The sequence below is a fragment of the Malaclemys terrapin genome, chromosome 2 (assembly GCF_027887155.1).
Source record: "Malaclemys terrapin pileata isolate rMalTer1 chromosome 2, rMalTer1.hap1, whole genome shotgun sequence".
NCBI classification, from domain to species: domain Eukaryota; kingdom Metazoa; phylum Chordata; order Testudines; family Emydidae; genus Malaclemys; species Malaclemys terrapin.
Window position 1 is genome coordinate 14,874,239 of NC_071506.1, and position 21,374 is coordinate 14,895,612.

Consider the following 21,374-nt stretch of genomic DNA (forward strand, 5'->3'; position numbering starts at 1 on the left):
TTGGCAACCCCAGCTACCACACCACCTACCTACAGAAGGGCAGATAAAAAGTATCCTGTCCATGCTGGGGAATCAGAATCTTAATTATCTCACCTGGATCCAAACTCCTGTAGTGGAGGCTGTTAATGAACAAAGTAGACACATACCTCAAGGTCCACCCTGTACAGAAAGGACCACAGGAGGCGTAATATTTTTGGCTGCAAATCTTACTCTTCAGCCACACTTCACTTTAGAACAGCAAACCATCAGGAGCTCATGGTCAAATTTGACTGTTTGAATGGCAACAAATTCTATCACTTTATTGATCATCTGCCAGAGGAACATCATGACCAATTTCAGGCCATTATTCAAGAGGGTCAGCTCCTGGCAAGATCATCACTCCAGGCCTCCTTGGATGCTGCTGACACTGCAGCATGTTCAATGCAGTGTTCATGAGAAGAGCTCTTAGCTCCAGCTGTTCGGCTTCCCAAGTGAGGAGCAGAGCACCACTGAGGACCTTGCCTTTGACAGTCACAGGCTTGTTGCAGATTTGACAGGTACATCTCTCCACGTTCTAGAGTACTTGAGCTATGTTAAGTACTCTAGATCCTTGGGAATTTATACTGCTGTAAATAAAAGGAGATTTAGCTGATCTCAGACAGCACAAAGAGCATGCCCAACCCCGTATTCAACTTATTGTGGAACATCTGAGCCCGAGCCAAGAGACCAAAATACTCTAAAAAGAAACCTCCCTCAGCTACAGCTACCTCTTCTCAGCCATCCACAACCTCCAAGTGACTGTTTTGATGGCTTGGTCAAGAGACTCAACCATCCGATTGACTAGGATTTACAGCTGCAACATCATACCCCCACCTCCTTTCAGATATCACCTCTCCCATTTTCAAGCTGCATGGGAGAATATTACATGGGACAAATGGGGTTTGGAAGCCATAACATTTGGCTGCACCATCCATTTCAGTTCTGTTCCCTCCTACCCATTCTCCCTCCCCTTCCCTATTCAGGTACCCATCTCATGATCAATTGCTGATATGAGGTTGCCTCACTTGTGTGTGTAGGGGCAATAGAACCAGTTCTTGTGCAGCACAGGGGAAGGGCATTCTATTCAATGTACTTCCTGATCCCAAGTGGAATGGAGGTTGGAGGCCAATTTTAGATCTCCGATATCTAAACAGATATGTGGAACGGCACAAATTCAGATTTGAGCATTGCCCTGCTAAACCCAGGGTTGTGAGCTCAATCCTTGAGGGGACCATTTAGGGACCTGAGGCAAAATCAGTACTTGGTCTTGCTAGTGAAGGCAGGGGGCTGGACTTGATGACCTTTCAGGATCCCTTCCAGTTCTATGAGATAGGTATATCTCCATATATAGGTTGGTGACCCTTTCAGCAACAATTCCCTTGTTAGATTCAGGAGATTGGTTTGTGATTCTCGACCTACAAGATGCATATTTTCATGTGGCTATTCACCCTTCACACGAGGTTTCTTTTATTTTCTAATCAACAATGATATCTACCAATACCAGGTGCTTCCTTTCAGCCTATCTTCTGCCACCAATGTATTCTCGAATGTTCTGGCAGTAGTTGCCATCCACCTACGTTGTCTGGATATAAATGTTTTACCCTATCTGGACGATTGGTTGATTGGAGCCTATCTTATCAGAAAGTGGTGGTGGCCATAAATGTGACACATTTTCTCCAGAAGACATCCCTCTAAGAAATGATATTGAGAGTCTCAGGAAGAGCACACTTTTTCATCATAACTATTCCCTATGCAGGGCCCCCTGAGGGATGCAGTACAGCAGAAAATATCATTTCTGCTCCTGCTTCCAAAATCAGATAGTCTTCCCCTCACAGACCACCTCAGGAAGAGAAAATGGTCCACTGGAACATCGAACAGGATGACATGCAAGAACCAGATTGCCATTAGAAGAGACTGGACATATCTTCATTTTCCCTGGAGAATCCATTGCTCCAGTGGTCCCAACCCAGGCAGACAATTAGCACATCTTCCAGGAGTTTGCTGGAATGAACAGTTGACACACTGGAAATTCAAGTACATGAGGAGTCACAGAACTAATTGGTCATCCTGCACTCCTTGGTCCAGAGAGGAGTTAAACTTCTTGATAATGGAGGGACAACTAGCAGACCACTCTTCTCTGCAGGCTTCCCTCAATGTCTCAGACACAGCAGTGTGTTGTATAGCAGCTGCAGTTACAATGTGCAGGGCTTCATGGTTGCAGTCTTCGGGAATATGGAAGGAGGTTCAAATGACCACGGGGGGACCTTCCCTTCAAAGGCTGTGACCTGTTTCATACACAGACTCTCAAATCTTTGCACGCTTTGAAGGACTTAAAGGTCACTTTGCAATCCCTAGAGAGGTATATCCAAACTCTATGGAGGGAATACTACAAGCTTCACCTATCAGAGGCAACCGTCCCCTAATATTATGGATAACAAAGATCTTTAGAGCCTCTGAGGAAAAGAGAGGTTGCAAAGGAGAAGACCCTTCTGCCACGCATTCTGCACTACGTCATGCCAGAAAATTTGACAGGACGGTTGAGAATCTGCATGGAATGATCTTTTATTTTCAGGAGGCCTGAAACCAGATTATCTCAAATAAGTAGGTGGTGGAAATTGTGGATAAGAGGTAGTCTGTCCAGTTCCAGTCTCTCCCTCTCTGACACATCCCTCTCTCATTTTCTTCAGAGACCCCCTTGATAAGACACTGTTAAAGGAGGAGGAAACCTTTATGCAATTCAGAGCAGTGGAAGGAGTCCCTGTAGAATTCCAGGGTGTGGAGGGTTATTCAGATTATTTCCTAATTCCAAAGAAGAAAGGGGGCTGGTATCCCATCCTGGATCTCCAATGACTCAACCAATTCATATATTGCTTCAAGTTCAGGATGGTGACCTTCGCTTCTATAGTTCCTACCCTAGATCCTCAATATTAGTTCACACTCAATTTACAGGACACCTGTTTCCATATAGCAATTCACCCGGCCCATAAGAAATACCTTAGATTGGCTGGTTGCTAGTCCCAATACAGCATGATTTCTTTTGATCTCTTCACTGCTCCCAGAGTATTCATCAAGTGCCTAGCATTCATGATGGCTCACTTAGGGAGGCAGGAAGTATATGTCTACTGTGACAAAGTTCCTCCTCTATCTTGGTGGGTCCTGCGCTTATTGGTGGATTTTCTTGCCTCAGAGATTCACCATGTGGGTTGGGGAACAGCCCAGAGACCTTCCCCTCTGGAAGAACCCACAGTCTAGGTCAATTGGGAGGTTTGGGGGGAACCCGGGCCCGCCCTCTACTCCGGGTTCCAGCCCAGGGCCCTGTGGACTGCAGCTGTCTATAGTGCCTCCTGTAACAGCTGCATGACAGCTACAACTCCCTGAGCTACTGCCCCATGGCCTCCTCCAAACACCTTCCTTATTCTCACCACAGGACCTTCCTCCTGGTGTCTGATAATGCTTGTGCTCCTCAGTCCCCCAGCAGCACACCCTCTCACTCTCAGCTCCTTGCGCCTCTTGCTCCTAGCTCCTCACACTCACACCACCAACTGAAGTGAGCTCCTTTTAAAACCCAGGTGCCCTGATTAGCCTGCCTTAATTGAGTCTAGCAGCTTCTTCTTAATTGGCTCCAGGTGTCCTAATTAGCCTGCCTGCCTTAACTGGTTCTAGCAGGTTCCTGATTACTCTAGTGTAGCCCCTGCTCTGGTCACTCAGGGAACAGAAAACTACTCATCCAGTGACCAGTATATTTGCCCTCTACCAGACTCCTGTACCCCACTGGTCTGGGTCTGTCACACTACCTATACTTTAACGATTGGTTAATTCAAGTATCAGAGGGGTAGCCATGTTAGTCTGTATCCACAAAAAGAATAAGGAGTCCAGTGGCACCTTAAAGACTAACAGATTTATTTGGGCATCAGCTTTTGTGGGTGCATCTGATGCATCTGAAGAAGTGGGTTTTTTACCCACGAAAGTTTATGCCCAAATAAATCTGTTAGTCTTTAAGGTGCCACCCGACTCCTCATTGTTTTTGTGGTTAATTCAAGGACAGTTTCCTCAGCAAGTGAGCAATTCATCAAAGGTAGCCTTCGTGCTCTTCACTGCTTTGGGTCTCAGAGTGAACAAGGAGAAATACAATCTGATCCTCACTGAAAAGAGTTCATAGGGGTAATATTGGACTCCACAGTAGCAAAAAGCTTACTTGTCACAAGACAGATTCCTCACTCTTCTGAACTTCATCAGTCAACTCCAGGCTTACCCAACATCAACAGTGAGAGCATGTCTCAGACTCATGGAAAACATGGTTTACTGTTCCTATCTGTCGCAGTTTGCCAGACTCCACCTACACTCCATGCAGACTGAGATCAGTGTAACTACCAGGAAGACATCATATAGTCATGATATTCATGGTCCCACAAATTTGTCACCTCGTTAGATTGGTGGAAGGACCTTCCTACAGGTGTATAACAGAGGATCGTTGTCACCATTCCTACCAACCAAGACACTGGTGATAGATGTAGCCACTCTTAAGGCTTGCCTATGCAGTGTGCTAAAGAGCACCAGCTGGGGTGTAAATTCTAGTGTGCACCAGAGTGCACTCACTAACTGCCCACGTGGGCCCTGCTGGCGCTCACTAAAAATTCCTTAGTGTGCATTTAGGTAGTGCAGTACTATGTCAATGCACCGTAGGGCTCTTTGAGTGTGTGCCAGCAGGATCCACACAGATAGTTACAGTTAGTGCAGGACACACTGGTGTGTACTAGAATTAACACCCCAGCTGGTGAGGACTAGGTCATTGTGTAGACAAGCTCTTGGAAGGGGATCTCTTCTAGACCAAATTCAGACACAAGGCCTCCCCAAGAACTAAATCTCCACATAAATATGCTAGAGCTAAGAGCCTTTTGCCTAGCATACACGGTATTTCTACTCACTCTGAGGAACCACCATCCAAATACTGATGGAGATCACTATGTACTTCGTCAACAGGCATGGAGGGGCTCAATCATTGCCTCTTTGCCAGGAATCAGTCCATCTCTGGGAATGGTATTGTGACAGTGTACCCTATAAGGGAGGGGGTGCTTATAAATGTATGTATGACATAACTGGAATATGTTTTGTACTGCCTGTGCCATGTAACATATCTCCATAAGGGTTATGATCTACTATATCTATTCATCCTATTTGTACATATATATCATTTTCTACTCGAGCTTAAGAATATGGGCTGTATGCTTGCTTGGTTTCTAAGTAAGCTTTGTGAGGCATTTGGTCAGCTTCTTTAGGAAGGAATTCGCCAGGTTAAGTACCTGATCAGGAGACACTTAGGGAACAATAATAATGGAGATATCCTATCTCCTAGAACTGGAAGGGACCTTGAAAAGTCATCGAGTCCAGCCCCCTGCCTTCATTAGCAGGACCAAGTACTGATTTTGCCCCAGATCCCTAAGTGGCCCCCTCAAGGATTGAACTCACAACCCTGGGTTTAGCAGGCCAATGCTCAAACCACTGAGCTATCCCTCCCCCCTGCTCCAATCCACATGAGAAGTCTTCCTGGAGACATGCAAGATGCCATGTGGACAATGGCGTCGGCCTGCAAAGACTGAGTCATGCAGGGGCATGTGACTTGCCCAGGTGACTCCAAAACTCCATCTTGGAGCTGGGCTTTGCATAGGAGGGAGGAGGAGGGTCTCCACCCACAAGAGAGAGTCTACTTAAACCTGTGGGAGACCCCTCCATGTTGTCTTCAGCTGGCTAAAGAAGGAGCCTCTCCACCCCCCCCAGGATACTTGAAGGAGACTGAAACAAAGGACAGTAACTGCAGGGGGTGTGAGTGATTGCTGGACCCAGGCTAAAAGGAGATTAGCCTGTAAAAGGGAGCACTCTGGAACTGGTGAGGAAATTATCTGTATTCAGTTTGATTAGGCATAGATTCGCGCATTTTATTTTATTTTGCTTGGTGACTTACTTTGTTCTGTCTGTTACTACTTTGAACCACTTAAATCCTACTGTCTGTATTTAATAAAATCACTTTCTATTTAGTAATTCACTCAGAGTATGTATTAATACCTGGGGGAGCAAACAACTGTGCATATCTCTCTATCAGTGTTATAGAGGGCGAACAATTTATGAGTTTGCCCTGCATAAACTTTATGCAGGGCAAAACGGATTTATCTGGGTTTAGACCCCATTGGGAGTTGGGCATCTGAGTGCTAAAGACAAGCACGCTACTGCGAGCTGTTTTCAGGTAAACTTGCAGCTTTGGGACAAGTGATTCAGACCCTGGGTCTGTGTCTGGAGCCAGACGGGAGTGTCTGGCTCAGCAAGACAGGGTGCTGGAGTCCTGAGCTGGCAGGGAAAACAGAAGCAGGGGTAGTCTTTGCACATCGGGTGGCAGCTCCCAAGGGGGTTTCTGTGATCCAACCCGTCACAGGTATATTTATGATCACCTCACTCTAATGGCCTACATATTCCAGGTTTTAAAAACACCCAGGTGGACCAGCTTAACAGACAGTATTCACACACTCATTAACAAAAAAAAAAAAAAAAATTAATGGAGATATCCCATCTCCTAGAACTGGAAGGGACCTTGAAAGGTCATCGAGTCCAGCCCCCTGCCTTCACTAGCAGGACCAAGTACTGATTTTGCCCCAGATCCCCAAGTGGCCCCCTCAAGGATTGAACTCACAACCCTGGGTTTAGCAGGCCAATGCTCAAACCACTGAGCTATCCCTCCCCCCGAGACAGACTATAGATATGCGGGAAACAGGGTGTAGAGAGGGGAAGCAGGTCATCTGTAGTTTAGACAAAGAAAGGCTAAGTGATTTGTCCTGGGTCACAAAGAAAGTCTGAGGCAGAACTGGGGACAGAATCCATGCCTCCTGACTCCCAAGATCTGGAGATTATCTCCATATGTGTGAATGTTCTGTCAGTGACTCAATTCTGTGAAGTACCTTCTGCAATGTGAACAGACCTGTTTGCCACGGACTGGAACAACGAATGCTAACTATCTGCTCTGGGAGTGAATGGGAGGCTGGAGAAGGCCCAGTCTCCCCGTCAGACGCCTTACTCATCCCCTGAGCACTGGGACTCGTGTATGTTTATCCATCCATTTCACTCATACTTAGGGTCCTGACGAAACCTGACGAAGGTCGGAGGCAGCCCATAATATGCTGCTAGCTCCAGCATGTAACAGTTTTGGTTACATAGTTTTCGCACACCCTGTAGTTGCTAGGTTCCTCAAAGGCCTCATCCATGTCTTTCCTCCAATCATACAGAGCTCCTGGGACCTCAACATTATGTAATAAGGCTGATGGGGCTCCCTTTGAACATTTAGCAACCTGTTCCTTATACCAGCTGTCTATGAATATTACTTCTTAGTGATCGTAGACTCAGCCCAAAGAGTAGGAGAGATCCAAGCCCTCACAACAAGACCACAATATACAGTATTCCATAAGGACAAGGTAACATTGAGGCTTCACCTAAAATTGTTGCCCAGAATTGTTACTGACTTTCTCCTGAATCAAGTGATTCGCCAGTTTTATTTCCCAAGCCTCATAATAGTCAAAGGGAAGCTTTCACACCTGTGAAATGGACTGTTCAGGAATTCTCCAATATATTCCTGGCCTTTGTTGACAGGATGAAGAATCAACCGATATATATACGAAGTTCCTGATTGTAACCAATTTGCAATAGTTCAGTTGGACCCATTTTCATAGATAAGAGCCCATTCTAACACACTGTAAGCAGCTTCTATAATGGGGGTCGGGATCTCTCAAGGGGTTGCGAGATTATTAATGGGGGGTTGTGAGCAGTCAGCCTCCACTCCAAACCCCGCTTTGCCTCCAGCATTTATAATGGTGTTAAATTAAAAAATTTATAAGAGGGGTCGCACTCAGAGGCTTGCTGTGTGAAAGTGGTCACCAGTACAATAGTTTGAGAACCACTGAGCTTCCTGGAGTTCAGTTCACACCTTCACTCGACACGACTCCCTGACAGAGGACTCCAGGTCAAATGTCTGATTTGCTGCATTGTCCTCCAGTCCTTGTGTCAGCAGATTCTGAATACCACCTCCATGAAAAGATTATTGCTTGCAAGTGAACAGAAATGGGATCTATGTGGACCGTCACTTGAAGAAGAGTGGTTTCTTACTCTGCAGTAACTGTGGTTCTTCAAGATGTGTTATCCACGTGTATTCTACAACCCACCCTCTTGCCCTGCTACTGAAGAATGCTGTATCACTTGGATTCTGCTTTAGGGAAGAAACTGAAGGGTTGTTGTGGCTGACCCAACAGCTGTGTCCTTGGTTATTGGGAGCAAGTGTGGTCCCAACAAACACTGCTCTTCAAAATTAGGGTTACCATTCGTCCGGATTTACCCGGACATGTCCTCCTTTTGTGTGCTAAAAATAGCGTCCGGGGGGAATTTGTAAAGCACTCACAATGTCCGGGATTTCCCCCTCCCCCGGCAGAGCGAGCGGCTGGGAGGGCTGCAGGAAAGTCCCGGGCTGGACTCCGGAGCAGCTTCCTCCTCCCACCCCCCCCTCCCTGCATTCTGAGCCGGCCGGCAGCTCCTCCTCCTGCAGCCCACTCCGGCAACCCTGTGCAGGGCCAGGGACCGGGTTTTGTGTTGTGCAGGGGAGCTCAGCCATGTGTCCGGCTGGCACAGAGCCCAACACCCTGTTCTGAGCAGCAGGGTAAGGGGGGGCAGGAGAAGGGACAGGGAGGTTCTGGAGGGGGCAGTCAAGAAACGGGGGGGGGGCTTTTGGAGGGGAGTGGAGAAAGTTTTGGGCAGTCAGGGTACAGGTAGGGGGTAGGGTCCTGGGGGGCAGTTGGGGGGGGTCTTAGGAGGGGGCAGTTAGGGGACAAGGAACAGGGAGTCTTAGGTAGGGGGTGGGGTTCTGGAGGGCAGTTAGGAGCAGGGGTCCCAGGAGGGGGCAGTCAGGGGACAAGGAACGGGGGGAGGGTTGGGGGTTCTGGGGGGGCGGGAAGTGGGAGGGGCAGGGGCGGGGCTAGGGCGGGGCTCCTCCCGTCCTCTTTTTTGCTTGTTGAAATATGGTAACCCTATCAAAATAATCTGATCTCATGTGCACGGGACATATGCAAACCAGAAGTTGGAATACTTGTGGACAACATAACTCTTTTTGCAGGGTAAGTAGCCTATCATCTTGACACAAAGGGTCATTTTCTGGCTTCAAAGGAATTTGTCCAGATTTATATTGGCAGTGTAGCTAAAAGGAGAATTTGGCCCACAATATCTTCCTTCGAGTCTAACAAGTGTGTGATTAGGTTATTAATTATAAATTACGTGCACAATAAAAATAAAGTCAAATTAACATGGCATTTTGTAAATGAACTTGATGCAACTATCTGGAAGTCTAATAGAAGTATAAATAAGCTTATGGGGTGAAATTATTGCTTCCATTGAAATCAGTGGGAAAATTTCCATGTACTTCAGTGGGACCAGGATTTCTCATGTTCTTCCATAAAGTATGTTGTTATAAATCTGTCATCCAGTTTCTATTTAAATTTGGGGCACCAAGTGCTCTCTGTAATTCTCAAGCCTTAAAATGAGATCATTGACCTGTTTTTTAGCTAACAACTGAAATTTCTGAGGAATCATCCACTCAGTATCTGCACATCACAGAGGCTGAAGACGTTCAAGGAACTCAAGCTGCTGTAGCTGCATTACAAGACCTAAGATATACCTCAGAGAATGGTAAGGGATATTTTTAGCTTGAAAGGGTAGAGTAGATCTTTTTCATCAGAGTTCCCAACTCTTGTGAATACAGTGGAAAACTTGAAAAGGAAATATTTATTCTTCTGTATTGATTTTACCAAGGTATTTTCTATATGGTAGTGAGGTACTAATATTGTAATGTGGTAAACATTTCTTTGTAAGGTCATCCGTAATACTTTTTAAAAGGACAGTGTCAAGTGTTTGGGCCCACAGTGTGGTCTACCACAGGGGTTCTCAACCCTTTTCTTTCTGAGCTCCTGTCTTCCCCCCCCGCCCCCAACATTCTATAAAAACTCCATGGCCCACCTGTGCCACAACAACTGGTTTTCTGCATATAAAAGCCAGGGCCTGCGTTGGGGGGGGGGAGACGCAAAACAGGGCAATTGTCTGGGGCCCCATGCCACAGGGGCCCCTGTGAAGCTAAGCTGCTCAGGCTTTGGCTTCAGCCCAGGTGGTGGGACTCAAAGCTTCGGGCTTCAGCTTTCTGACCTAGGCCCCAGTAAGTCTAATGCTGGCCGTGCTTGGTGGACCCCCTGAAACCTGCTCACGGACCCCCAGGGGGCCCTGGATCCCTGGTTATGAACCACTGATCTACCATAAAGCGGTTAGAAACTGATTAGGCATGTCAAACCAAAAAATTTTTGTCTTCATTTTTCATTTATCTTACTGTTGATAACTAATTATAACTAATTACCGCTGCACACCCAAATAATTACCAATGCACACACATCTGTATATACAGTGATCATCAATAAATCATCAGCATTTATTACACCACTGTTTTTGACCTTACTATGGTATTAGTGGAATTTTCTGTATGAATTATAGAAAATATCGTGGTGCAGACAAATAGCATGGCAGAATAAATGTTGAATGTTTAATTGCAATCCTCTAGATAACATTTTTGCCTTGTTGCAAGAGTCAACCAGCCAGCAGTTGAATAGCTAATCTACCATATTCTCAGTTAATTATGATGGTACACAAACAAGGAAGTAAGACCACCAGAGCTGTATTGGCTTGTGTTTGACAAGAAACAGGGGAGCACTAATTAATATTTGCTAAATGGAAAATGACAAAATCGGGAGGGAAAGAAGAAATTATTTTCAAGCTTCTCAGAGTACTAAAACAGCAGAACAGAGTATGTGAGTATGAGTTCGATGAAAAGATAAACAAGGGTCTCTGTGATGCTGCCTAACAGAGTACTTATCACAGGATTCCATTTTTGCAATGGATCCATTGCTATAACTTAGTATAGTCCAGGGGTCGGCAACCTTTGGCGCACAGCTCGCCAGGGTAAGCACCCTGGCGGGCCGGGCCGGTTTGGTTACCTGCTGCATCCGCAGGTTCGGCCGATGGCGGCTCCCACTGGCCGCGGTTGGCCGCTCCAGGCCAATGGGGGCAGTGGGAAGCAGTGCGTTCCGAGGGATGTGCTGGCCGCCGCTTCCTGCCACCCCCATTGGCCTAGGACGGCGAACCGTGGCCAGGTGGCAGGTAGACAAACCGGCCCGGCCCGCCAGGGTGCTTACCTTGGCGAGCTGTGTGCCAAAGGTTGCCGACCTCTGGTATAGTCATTCTTGAACTGTATATTGTTCACCATTGACCCTGGACCTGAACTTGGAGAAATGATAATTTTGGGTAACACATTGGTAGCAGAATGGAATTTTCAAGCATATTAAATGAGGATGTACTACTGACAATTTTTTTATATATATATATATATATATATATGTGTGTGTGTGTGTGTGTGTGTGTGTATGTATGTATGTATGTATGTATGTATGTATGTATTATGCATTTTTCCCCAGTGGGAATTGTGAATGAATCGGAGGAATCCTTTGCAATTCTTGCCCAGTCATGCATACATTTAAATTTAAAATAAGCACAACATGGGTTAAGTTTAAGCAGAAAGCTTTCAAAACATATTTTGTTAGTTTAGTGTTTCAAACTTTGTTCAAAATATTTGTTTGACATATTTCCTTTGGAAAAACTTGGAGAAGTAACCTCTTGTCCAGAGGCAGAGTTATACAGTCACACACTAGAACAAATTAAAACATATGTTAAAACAAGCAGAAATAGTTTTCAGTTCCCTAAATAAAATAATGTTGACTCATACAAATAACAGCATGTCAACTTCTTCATATTTGAAAATAAGTTATATCGGCCATGTTCTCCCCTGAGAGGAGTTTGGGGTCAGGGACCCAGTTATGGCCCCCTTTTTTCTGTGAGATGATCTGCCCCTGCCCCAGCATGAGTTAAAGCAGCATAGGGGCTGCTCTAACATATGCAGACTGAGTATCAACAGAACATAGCTCTGCCAGCTTCTTTCCTTCCAGAGACATCTAAAACACGGATAGGTGGGCAGCAGGGATAGGAGTTCCTCACCACAAAAGGAATTTTTCACTGACTAGCTATGGCCATGTTCTGTCCCCTTCATGCTGCTGTAGGGTCATAATCTCAGTTCTGTATTTTCTGTAAACTGACTATTTCTCCGGCAGAGCCCCACACACACTGAGAAAATGAAAAAGTGTGGCAAAAACTGCTATACAAATAGAATGATCAGGCATGATCTTTCTAAAGAGAATTCATTTTCCCCTTCAGCACATTACTGACAAGGGTGGTTGTTCTGGGTTGAGAGGAACTGCAGATGGTCAAACAGATGGTAATGGTAGACAAACAGTATACTAAATATCTGTCCTGATTATTATAACTTTAGTGTTCAGATTCTGTTAATGCTGAACCCTTAGCAAATACTCATTTGGAGTCATAAAGCTTTGCAGCTTTGTAGTTTACAGTTACTGCTGTAAGTTCTGCCTATTGATTGTTTAATCAATAAATTCTTTTAGATCACTTTCAGATATGGATAAAAATGAACTATGCAAATGCCCATCCTGTTCCTGAGGACACTTATTTTGTGACTACTTTCTCCCATGGATCCACTGTTAAAATGTCATGTTATTGAGCTGTTGTTATATATAGCAAGAGTTCTACATGTGGGGGTGGAGGCCAGGGAGAGAAGAGCATTTTGATTCACGGAGCCTTAGAGCTGTCTTGGCTATAATTGTCTTGTGCCCATTATCTTTCTGATAAGGTGAAAGACTTGACTCCACCGCTGTAAACATCCTTCAGCAAATCATTGAGTTGGGGTCAGAGACCCATGATGCTGCTGCTGTTGCTTCTGTAGTTGCCATGGCACCTGGAACTGTTACAGTGGTAAAGCAGGTAAGAGCTCTTCTGTTTCTTAGAAAATATACATTTTATTCTCATTAATTTTTTTCATAAAATATGTATTTATTTTGTGGAAGCAATTTCACAAAGGAACTTCTGTTTCTCTAAATCAGAGTACAGTGAAGGCCAACTTTCAAATAAGAATTAAAGGATTGACTCATTCAGTATAATTCCATATTCTGCCGTAGGCGGGTGGAATTTTTTACTTGTGTGCATAAAGGTGGGATATTTGCGCATAATAGTTGTTTGATTACTTTCTCTGTGTGTGAGCTTCCAGCTTTTTTCAACATAAGATGTCAAAAAACTTACTTTCAGGCTTTTTAGAACAAAACTGAAAGTAGTTTGTTAGTAAATTTATTCAGGGTGTCTTTATTTTGCATTAAGCTAAGGTAGCATTAGCTCTTAAACAGCTATTTTTTTTTTCTGAAAAATGGCTGTAAAGGAGCATATTTTGTATTCCCCCATGTAGTCAGCTCTACTAATATTTGTGATAAAAATAAGGTTTTGTTTTTTATTTGATTGATTGATTGACTACTTTTCAGACTCTTAGTGCTACAGAACCAACACCACTCAGGGTTTGTCTTCACTGAACAGTTAACTCAAGTTGTAGCTCAGGCATTATCCCTAACTCGAGTCCTGTCCACACACAAAACCGCTTGACTTGAATGTGGTGGTAACTCAAGATGACTGGCCCCTCAGGGCCCTCACCAGCTGTTAACACAATCACTGTGCCGTAATCCAATCATTCTTTGTATCTGGAGAATTATTTCACAGTATGGCTGCTTTCTTCTGAGCTGAGCTAACTCATCAGGAGTTAACTTGAGTATAGAAATTCGAATTTCTGCTGTAGTGGACTTAGTCCCAGAGAAATGAGCTGGATTCTGATCTTCCTTGTGCATCATTAACATAATTGTTTACCAAGTTCCAATCAGATATAACTGTGCAATCCCCTGAAGACAGCAGGGTTGCATAGGTGTCACTAAGGGCATATTTGGCCTGAAAAAATTGGTTGTTGGTGATAAATGGGAGGAAAAGAAGCCAAGCATGACTTTTAGAGCCCATGTGGAATTAGCAAGGTAGCTATGGTCAGTTTCCTTTTTTCATGTGTGTTGTCTGGTGGTATGGAAGTCTAGAATTCAGGTGCATGTAATCTGCTGCTACAGCTTCTTTATATATATAACAGGGTACATGCGCTAAATATGTAATATACTTTACATTGCTGTCTATATCAAGAAGCCATTTGGAAAAAGGAGAAGTGGTTTCCCTAACCCCATTCCACTTCTTTTTCTTTCCATTAGAGGCATGGCAGCCCTCAGATGAGGACTAAACTTAATTTGGACTCAGCTCCCCTTGTCGCAAGCTCTTAATGACCAATACTATTGTTGAACTCAAACTCTAGTTGATTAGGGGATAGCAGAATTCCCTTTCTGGACTAATACACTGTGCAGGGTTGTCATTAGTTTGAGAGGTAACTGCAGAAGCAAGGAGACAAAAACTAATTACCAGCCAAGTTTAGAATGTAGCTTGGTGTTTTAAAGAGCTTCATTTTTATTTTTTTACGGGTAGATGTAATCAAATCCACACTCTGCCAACATGCATTTGTTACCTGATCTCAGCAACTGCACATAAGTCCTTACTGTTAAAGTCTTTAATGACATACAACTACGATATTTGAGGGGCTTTCTGTTGCCCTACTTCTCATTTCAAAGACTTCAAATTAAAATTTGGGATTCTTTAAGAAGAGTTTATTAGATGGCCAATGAATGATTCTGCATTCAAGAAAGAGGACAATTTGGGCTAAAAACCTGTCCTAGTTTAATGGAGAAGTGAAGGCAATGATTAGAAATAAACAAATTATATACAACAAATAGAAGAAGAGAGAAAAAAATAGATAGTAATTGCTATAAATTACTCAGAAGTTACGAAGAGTAGAAAATTGATAAAGTAATTTATGACAAGGAAAATCTATAGCTGACAGGGCTAAGGACAACGAGGAGTTTTTTAAAGTATATTAGAAACAAAAGAAATCCTAGCAATAATATAGGCCTGCTACTAGAGGAAGATGGTAAAATTATGGATGCAAAAATACATTAGTGTTCTATAAATATTTCTGTTCTGTACTTGGGGAAAAGCTGAATGGTGTGTTTGAATCACTTGAGGATAATGGAGTACTTACCAGTCCATTAGTAACTAAGGAGGATGTTAAACAAAATCTACTAGTGATAGTGATAAATATTTTTAAAGCAGAAGGTCCAGATAACTTGCACCCAACAGTCCTGAAAGAGTTGGTCCTGAAAGAAATCTCTGGCCTGATGATATTAATTTTTAATTAATCTTGGAATATTGAGAAAATTCCAGAACATGGAAGAGTGATAATGTGGCAATATTCAGATTGGCAAATGGGATGATTTGGGTAACTACAGGCCAGAGACTGACATAGGGTCTTGGTGACTGCTATCTGGGCCTGTTGGGTGGAGTGGTCCTTGAGGAGCCAGACTTCCAAATATGGAAAGAGACCATGATGTCCCACTGACATAGGTCGGCTGCTGCTGCTGAGTGGACCTTCCTTAAGACCCTCAGGGCCATGGAGAGCCCAAAGGGAAGGACACATTATTGGTAATGATCCGAGTCTATGACAAAATGCAGAATGCATTTGTGGGAGGGATAAATAGTCACCTGAGAGTAGGTGTCTTGAAGGTCAAATGCGATGAACCAGTCCCCTGGATCCCGGGATAGGATTATGGCAGCTAGGGTCACCATCCTGAAGTGCTACAATAGGATGTAGGTGTTCAGGTTCCTGAGGTCTAATGTCAGCTTTCAACCACCGCCTGTTTTGGGAATCAGGGAATATAAACAAGGCAGGAAGCAGATGGAAACAATAGACACCACAATTGCTGCATCTCAAGCCTGCAGGTGGGTGAGAAGGAACTAGAGCAGTGGTGGGTCTGCACCACTTTGTATGCCTCACTTGGGAGCACGAGACTCTGCTTTGTGCAGGTGCAGACCCTGCTATTCTCCGATCAAGGGTGCGTGGGCGCGCACACACCTTGTGGTGGAGCACCCTTACGGACATATATTCAAAGGAGAAGAAGTTGTTTACTTGTACAGTAATTTGTGTTCTTTGAGATGTTTTGTCTCCATGGGTGCTCCACCTCCCATTGTCCTTCCCCTCTGCTGTGGAGTCTTCTGTGTTTCATGGCCAAAAAAGTACTGGAGCTGTGGCGGGTCTGCAACTCCTTATTTGCCCTCTGTGGGAAAACTCTACTGCCCACTCTGTTTCCTAACTGTGAGGGTGTTACTGATGGGACTCAGGTGCCCATAAGGAGCTCATGAGTACATACACCACATAATTAGCTCCTCTGTTGGCTGGCTCAGTAGAATAACTGAAGTTTGAAAAGGCTTGGTACTGAACTATCACCTAATCTGAGAATTGGGCTCTCCATCTCTAAGCTGAGTCACATTGGCAGGAAAATGCCCATGTGCTTCTGTCCTGAGGATAATTAGGACATCAATCCCCAGGGCTGTCAAACTATTAAAATGAAATTTTGCATTCTTAATTTTTAAAATGGGATGTTCAATGAAGGTGTTTTTGTTTGGTTATTTTTTAATTTATTTTTGTCTGTTTGTTTTGAAGTTTGACGTAAAATGTAGGTTTCAGAGAAACACACACACATACACCAGCCTGGCTGCTGCTGGCTACAGTGCGGTGAAGTGCCTCCCCAGGCCTTGGGGAGCAGTGTGCTCCAGCACCCCCTGGGGAGCTCTTATCCCTGACCCTGCTGCAACCCTGGAGGCAGAGGTATGGGATCCTCGGAAGGCTGTGGGGAAATTTGGGGGCTGGCTCCCACTCACTGCCCTCACAGTACACGCTGCTCAGGCACCCCTGCACGTGAGCCCCAGGGAAGGTAGGGGAGGCCCAGGAGCAAGGGGACCAAGCATCTGCCCTGCAGGGATGGGGAGCAGCAGGGCTCCCAGCTCAGCATGGCTGAGGGAGGAATGACCCCCAACATCCTGGCAGCTGGGAGCTGCCTCCCGCCTGTCAGTTTTGCCCCCTGCTCCATGCAAGCTCCGCACAGCAGCAAGGAGAAGCAGGAGCTGCTGCTGCCATGAGAGGAGCAGGAAGAGGGAGCGTGCTCAGCCAGGCAGTAACGGCGCTTTCGGCCACTGCGCTGGCTCCCTGCAGCGCTGCTCCTCTGCCGCTGGGAACTGTAAGATACATCCGGAGAACTTTTGGGACCCGAGTCAAGCTGGAAAGAAATCGGGCTTGGACCCAAGTCCCTGCTTAACACAGCCCTGCAGGGTCCTAGTACCCTAGGTCCAACCCTAGGTGAGTACAATTGGTGCGTTGACGCAAGGGGAGGTAGGCTTGAGCCAGGCCTCACAGTGCTCTGTAGACATAGCCCAAAGCGCACTCATTCTGCCTCCTGCTCCTCTACATACCAGCTCATCTCTCCTTCCCCATTCTTCCTAGCTTGGCTCCTCAAAGCACAGCTGATGGCTCAGGATGGCACCTGAGGAGATAGAAGTAACTGTAGGATCTGAGAAGTTCCTTTGGCTAATCTTGTCCAAACTCAGTTATTTATCTTGACTACTAGCACTGATTCTTAGTGTTTAATTTTTACATTTTCAAAGTATCCAAGATGTTATCAGCATGAGTATGTGTGTGAAGTTCAGAGTTTGTGAGGAATGTGGTTGTTTAGCCAGGGGAACCCAAAGAAGTGCAATGGAAATATTTCAAAAAGAACACAAAAACGGCCACACTGGGCCAGACCAAAGATCCATCTTGCCCAGTATCCTGTCTTCTGACAGTGGCCAATGCCAGGTACCTCAGAGGAAACGAACAGAACAGGTAAACACCCAGTGATACATCCCCTGTCGTCCATTCCAGGCTTCTGGCAAACAGGCTAGGGACACCATCCCTGTCCATCCTGACCAATAACCATTGATAGACCTATCCTCCTTGAACTTGTCTAGTTCTTCTTTGAACCCTGTCATAGTCTTGGCCTTCACAACATCCTCTGGCTCATTTTAAAAGGATCATTTCAAAAATGTTTCCTCTGCACAAGTTAGTAAATATTTTACTAAAAAATTAAGTAGAAATTTATTTGGCTCATGAAGATTTATTCTGCTAAATTTGGAGACTACATTCAATCTTTAAAGTGAAAAACAGGGATTTCAGTCCTGTTTTAAGTGCAAATTACAAAATAACCATAACAATGGAGTCACTGCCAACATCCCCATAATCTATATCTCTGTATATAAAATAGGAATGAAGTGGCTAAGAATTCTCTGTAGCTAGGTCTCCATACTTTATATCCAGGTCATGGGGCACTGTGTAAAAAGGAGGGGTTGCGCCCATATGGCATCACATCATCATATCTTCTTGCAGTGTCAGGCCTCATGGCAAAGAGTCCTTGGCGCTATCCTTGCTGGCCAGCCCTAACTTGGCTACAGCACCTCTTGGGGGGTGGGGAGGGGCAAAAAAACAGTCTACAGCAATGATCCCCTGTGGTAACACTTAGTGGCAAGTGCAGGGTAAGGACAGGGAAATCCCGGCCCACCCTACTCCACCAGGTTCTGACCCAGGCCCCTGGGAAACCGGTAACCTCCTTATTAAGGAGTCAAGTGTTGGTTCCCAATGCATTCCCTGGGTCACTTCCTATCCTTGAGCGCACTTCAGATCTGTCCTCCACAGGCAGCAGCTTGGCATCTCTGTCTATCACTGTAGCTGGTGGACTTTCCATAGCATAGTCCGGGATACCCCCCTTGGCAGTCTGGAGAGCTGACTGTTCTTCAGCAGGAGCCTGCGGCACACATCCATCCTCTTCCTCGGCCAGCCAAAACTGAGCTGATGAGTTTCCTTTTATCTGTTCCCTCCACAGGGAGCATGGGCAGCCGGACAAGGGGGCAGGGCCTCTTGGGCCCAAAGTGATTGGTTAACCCCCACTTGACCAGTGCAGGGTTGAGAGACCCAATCACAAACAGTATTAATTACAATTATTTTGTTTTAAGTAATGGGACCTTGTTTCAGTGAAAGAGTGAGAAGGAGAATTAACATTGTCTTGAAATGCTGCCAATAAGAAACTGCAACTGTAAACCACAAAACTTTTAAAAAAATATTATTTCAATTACTCTTTCTCCCTCCAAGTATTAAATCAATTTCTTTCTCATCATCTTGAACACAAACATCTTATGCCTTGGACACTCCTACTTTCTTGCTATCTTAGTAAAGAAAGGCAGCTTGTATTAGAAAGGAATTCACTCCTTCACTTTTCAACCTGCAGCCCTTTGCCACTGAGTTTACAATCTTAAACAGCTTGACACAAATCAGTTCTTTTCCCTTCCCTTTTACACTTCCGTGTGAACTCTCGTTCTTCTTTTCTGCTAGCCCTGATGCCAAATTAGTATAAGCACTGATCCTGTATCAAATCCTAGAATCCTTTTGCTCCACCTTTCCTGCATCTTTTTCAATATTTCCATTGTCCTACAAACATAAAAGACCAATTGTGTCCTGAATTGAGGTCACATAGAGGAAGAATTGGCCCATGAAGATAAATGGACCTGAAACTGAGTCATAGTAAATTACCTCATTCTATCCATGGAAAGTACAAATACCAGTTTTTGATGCTTAAAGCAGCATTTATGTGCATTCTTCTGTAACAGGTTTATTCATTCTGATGTAATTTGTGTTGTAGATTCACAATCTTTTCCTAGACCTACTGTGAAGCCTACTTTTTTTGTCTACCAGTTCAACTACCTGCTTGTTCACAAGTATACTCTTTATTCCCTGTATTCATGCAGATAAACTTTTACCAAATTCTGTATATTCAATGTAGTCATATTATCTGGCCTCTTGTTTGTCTCCCCACCAGAGGATTGCTTTTAAGATTATAATCCAATCCATTTTTCTGGATCTTTTCAAAACTTCAAACAGCATTAACATGTCTCTGCTGAGTCATCTGCCACTTGCCTTAACATGGAGAACAGAAAAGCGTTGGACAGCAATTCTTTTATAGCTGGCTTGAGCCTGATGCTTTGTCAACTTTTAATTACTCTGAATTCCTAGCTCTTCTCCCTGTTGTGATTTTAAGACCTGGTCATATTTCACTTTCCCACTGAACATTTTATTTCACTTTCTATCCTATGACCTTGAGTTTCTCATGTGGATTGTTGGACAAATAAATCACTCAGGGTATCAGCAGTATATCAGCATCATCTGTCACTAAGTTCCCACCTTGGCCCTTTAATGGCCTGACTGAGTCCTTGCTTATAAGTTGGGTTCTTGTTTTTCTAAAACAACATTTATTTCGGATACTTCGATTTCTTGTATTATTTTTTATGTAATTTTTTCCTTAGAAACCCACTTGTCTTGTCTTTTTCATGCACGCTGAAGGTGTGCTGTCAGTATTTTCCCCGAATATTTGTTAGTCCTTTGAAGTTGTTTTCATATTTCTATATTTGCATTATGAACTTTCTTCTAAGCCTTAAGTGCTTAGAACACATGGAGCTTTTAAAAATAACGAACTCTTGCTGCAATTTTCTCCAGAAGTTGTTATATAATAGAATAATCTCTTTCCACTGTCCTCCCTGAGTCTTCTTTCTCCCAGTACATTGTTCCTTCCAACTTTTATCCAGGAACTAACTCAGTCTTTCATACTTGGCCCCTGGAAGTTTTTTGCCCTTGTCCCTCGAACCATGATGTTTTAATTTCAATCCTAATGATGGTGTGTTCAGTACTTGCAAAATCCTACATTATGTGCTCAGTCCTGCTCCTCTTGAAGGGAATGGGATGTTTGCCATTGACTTGAGTAGGAGCAGTCTTACCTTAGCATTTTGAGTCCTGACATTGTATTACTAGATATCAAATCTAATCCTCGTTTTTGAATTGTGTAGTCATTTCTTAATTCTGGTCAGGTTGCAAAGAACATACCCTTTTACACTGCCCAGTTTCCATAAATCTGTGATGTGTAGTCTTATAGGATGTATTGTAGAAGGTGGAGGTATACTATGATGTAGTCGAGACCAGGAGAAGATGAAGGGATCAGGTTTCAGAATGGAGATAGAGGTGCCCCTCAGGCATCTATACTGGGCCCAGTGCCGTTCAACATATTCATAAATGATCTTGAAAAAGAGGGAAACAGTGAGGTGGCAAAATTTGTAGACAATACAAAATTTGCCAAGATAGTTAAGTCCAAAGCTGGCTGCGAAGAGTTGCAAAGGGATCTCACAAAACTGGGTGACTTGGCAAAAAAGTGTCAGATGAAATTCAATGTTGATAAATGCAAAGTAATGCATATTGGAAAACATAATCCGAACTTTATATACAAAATGATGGGGTCTAAATTAGCTATTACCACTCAAGAAAGAGATCTTGAAGTCCGTGTGGATAGTTCTCTGAAAAC

General features: G+C 44.2%; 1 protein-coding gene across 1 annotated transcript in view; it reads left to right on the plus strand.

Moving 5' to 3' along the window:
* Positions 1 to 21,374, plus strand: part of ZFAT (zinc finger and AT-hook domain containing) — a 144,821-nt gene that overhangs the window by 108,920 nt on the left and 14,527 nt on the right. Inside the window, exons 14-15 of the mRNA XM_054020088.1 lie at positions 9,603 to 9,726; positions 12,836 to 12,966. Of these exons, the coding sequence (XP_053876063.1) occupies positions 9,603 to 9,726; positions 12,836 to 12,966 (255 nt within the window). The remainder of the gene's footprint in view (positions 1 to 9,602; positions 9,727 to 12,835; positions 12,967 to 21,374) is intronic.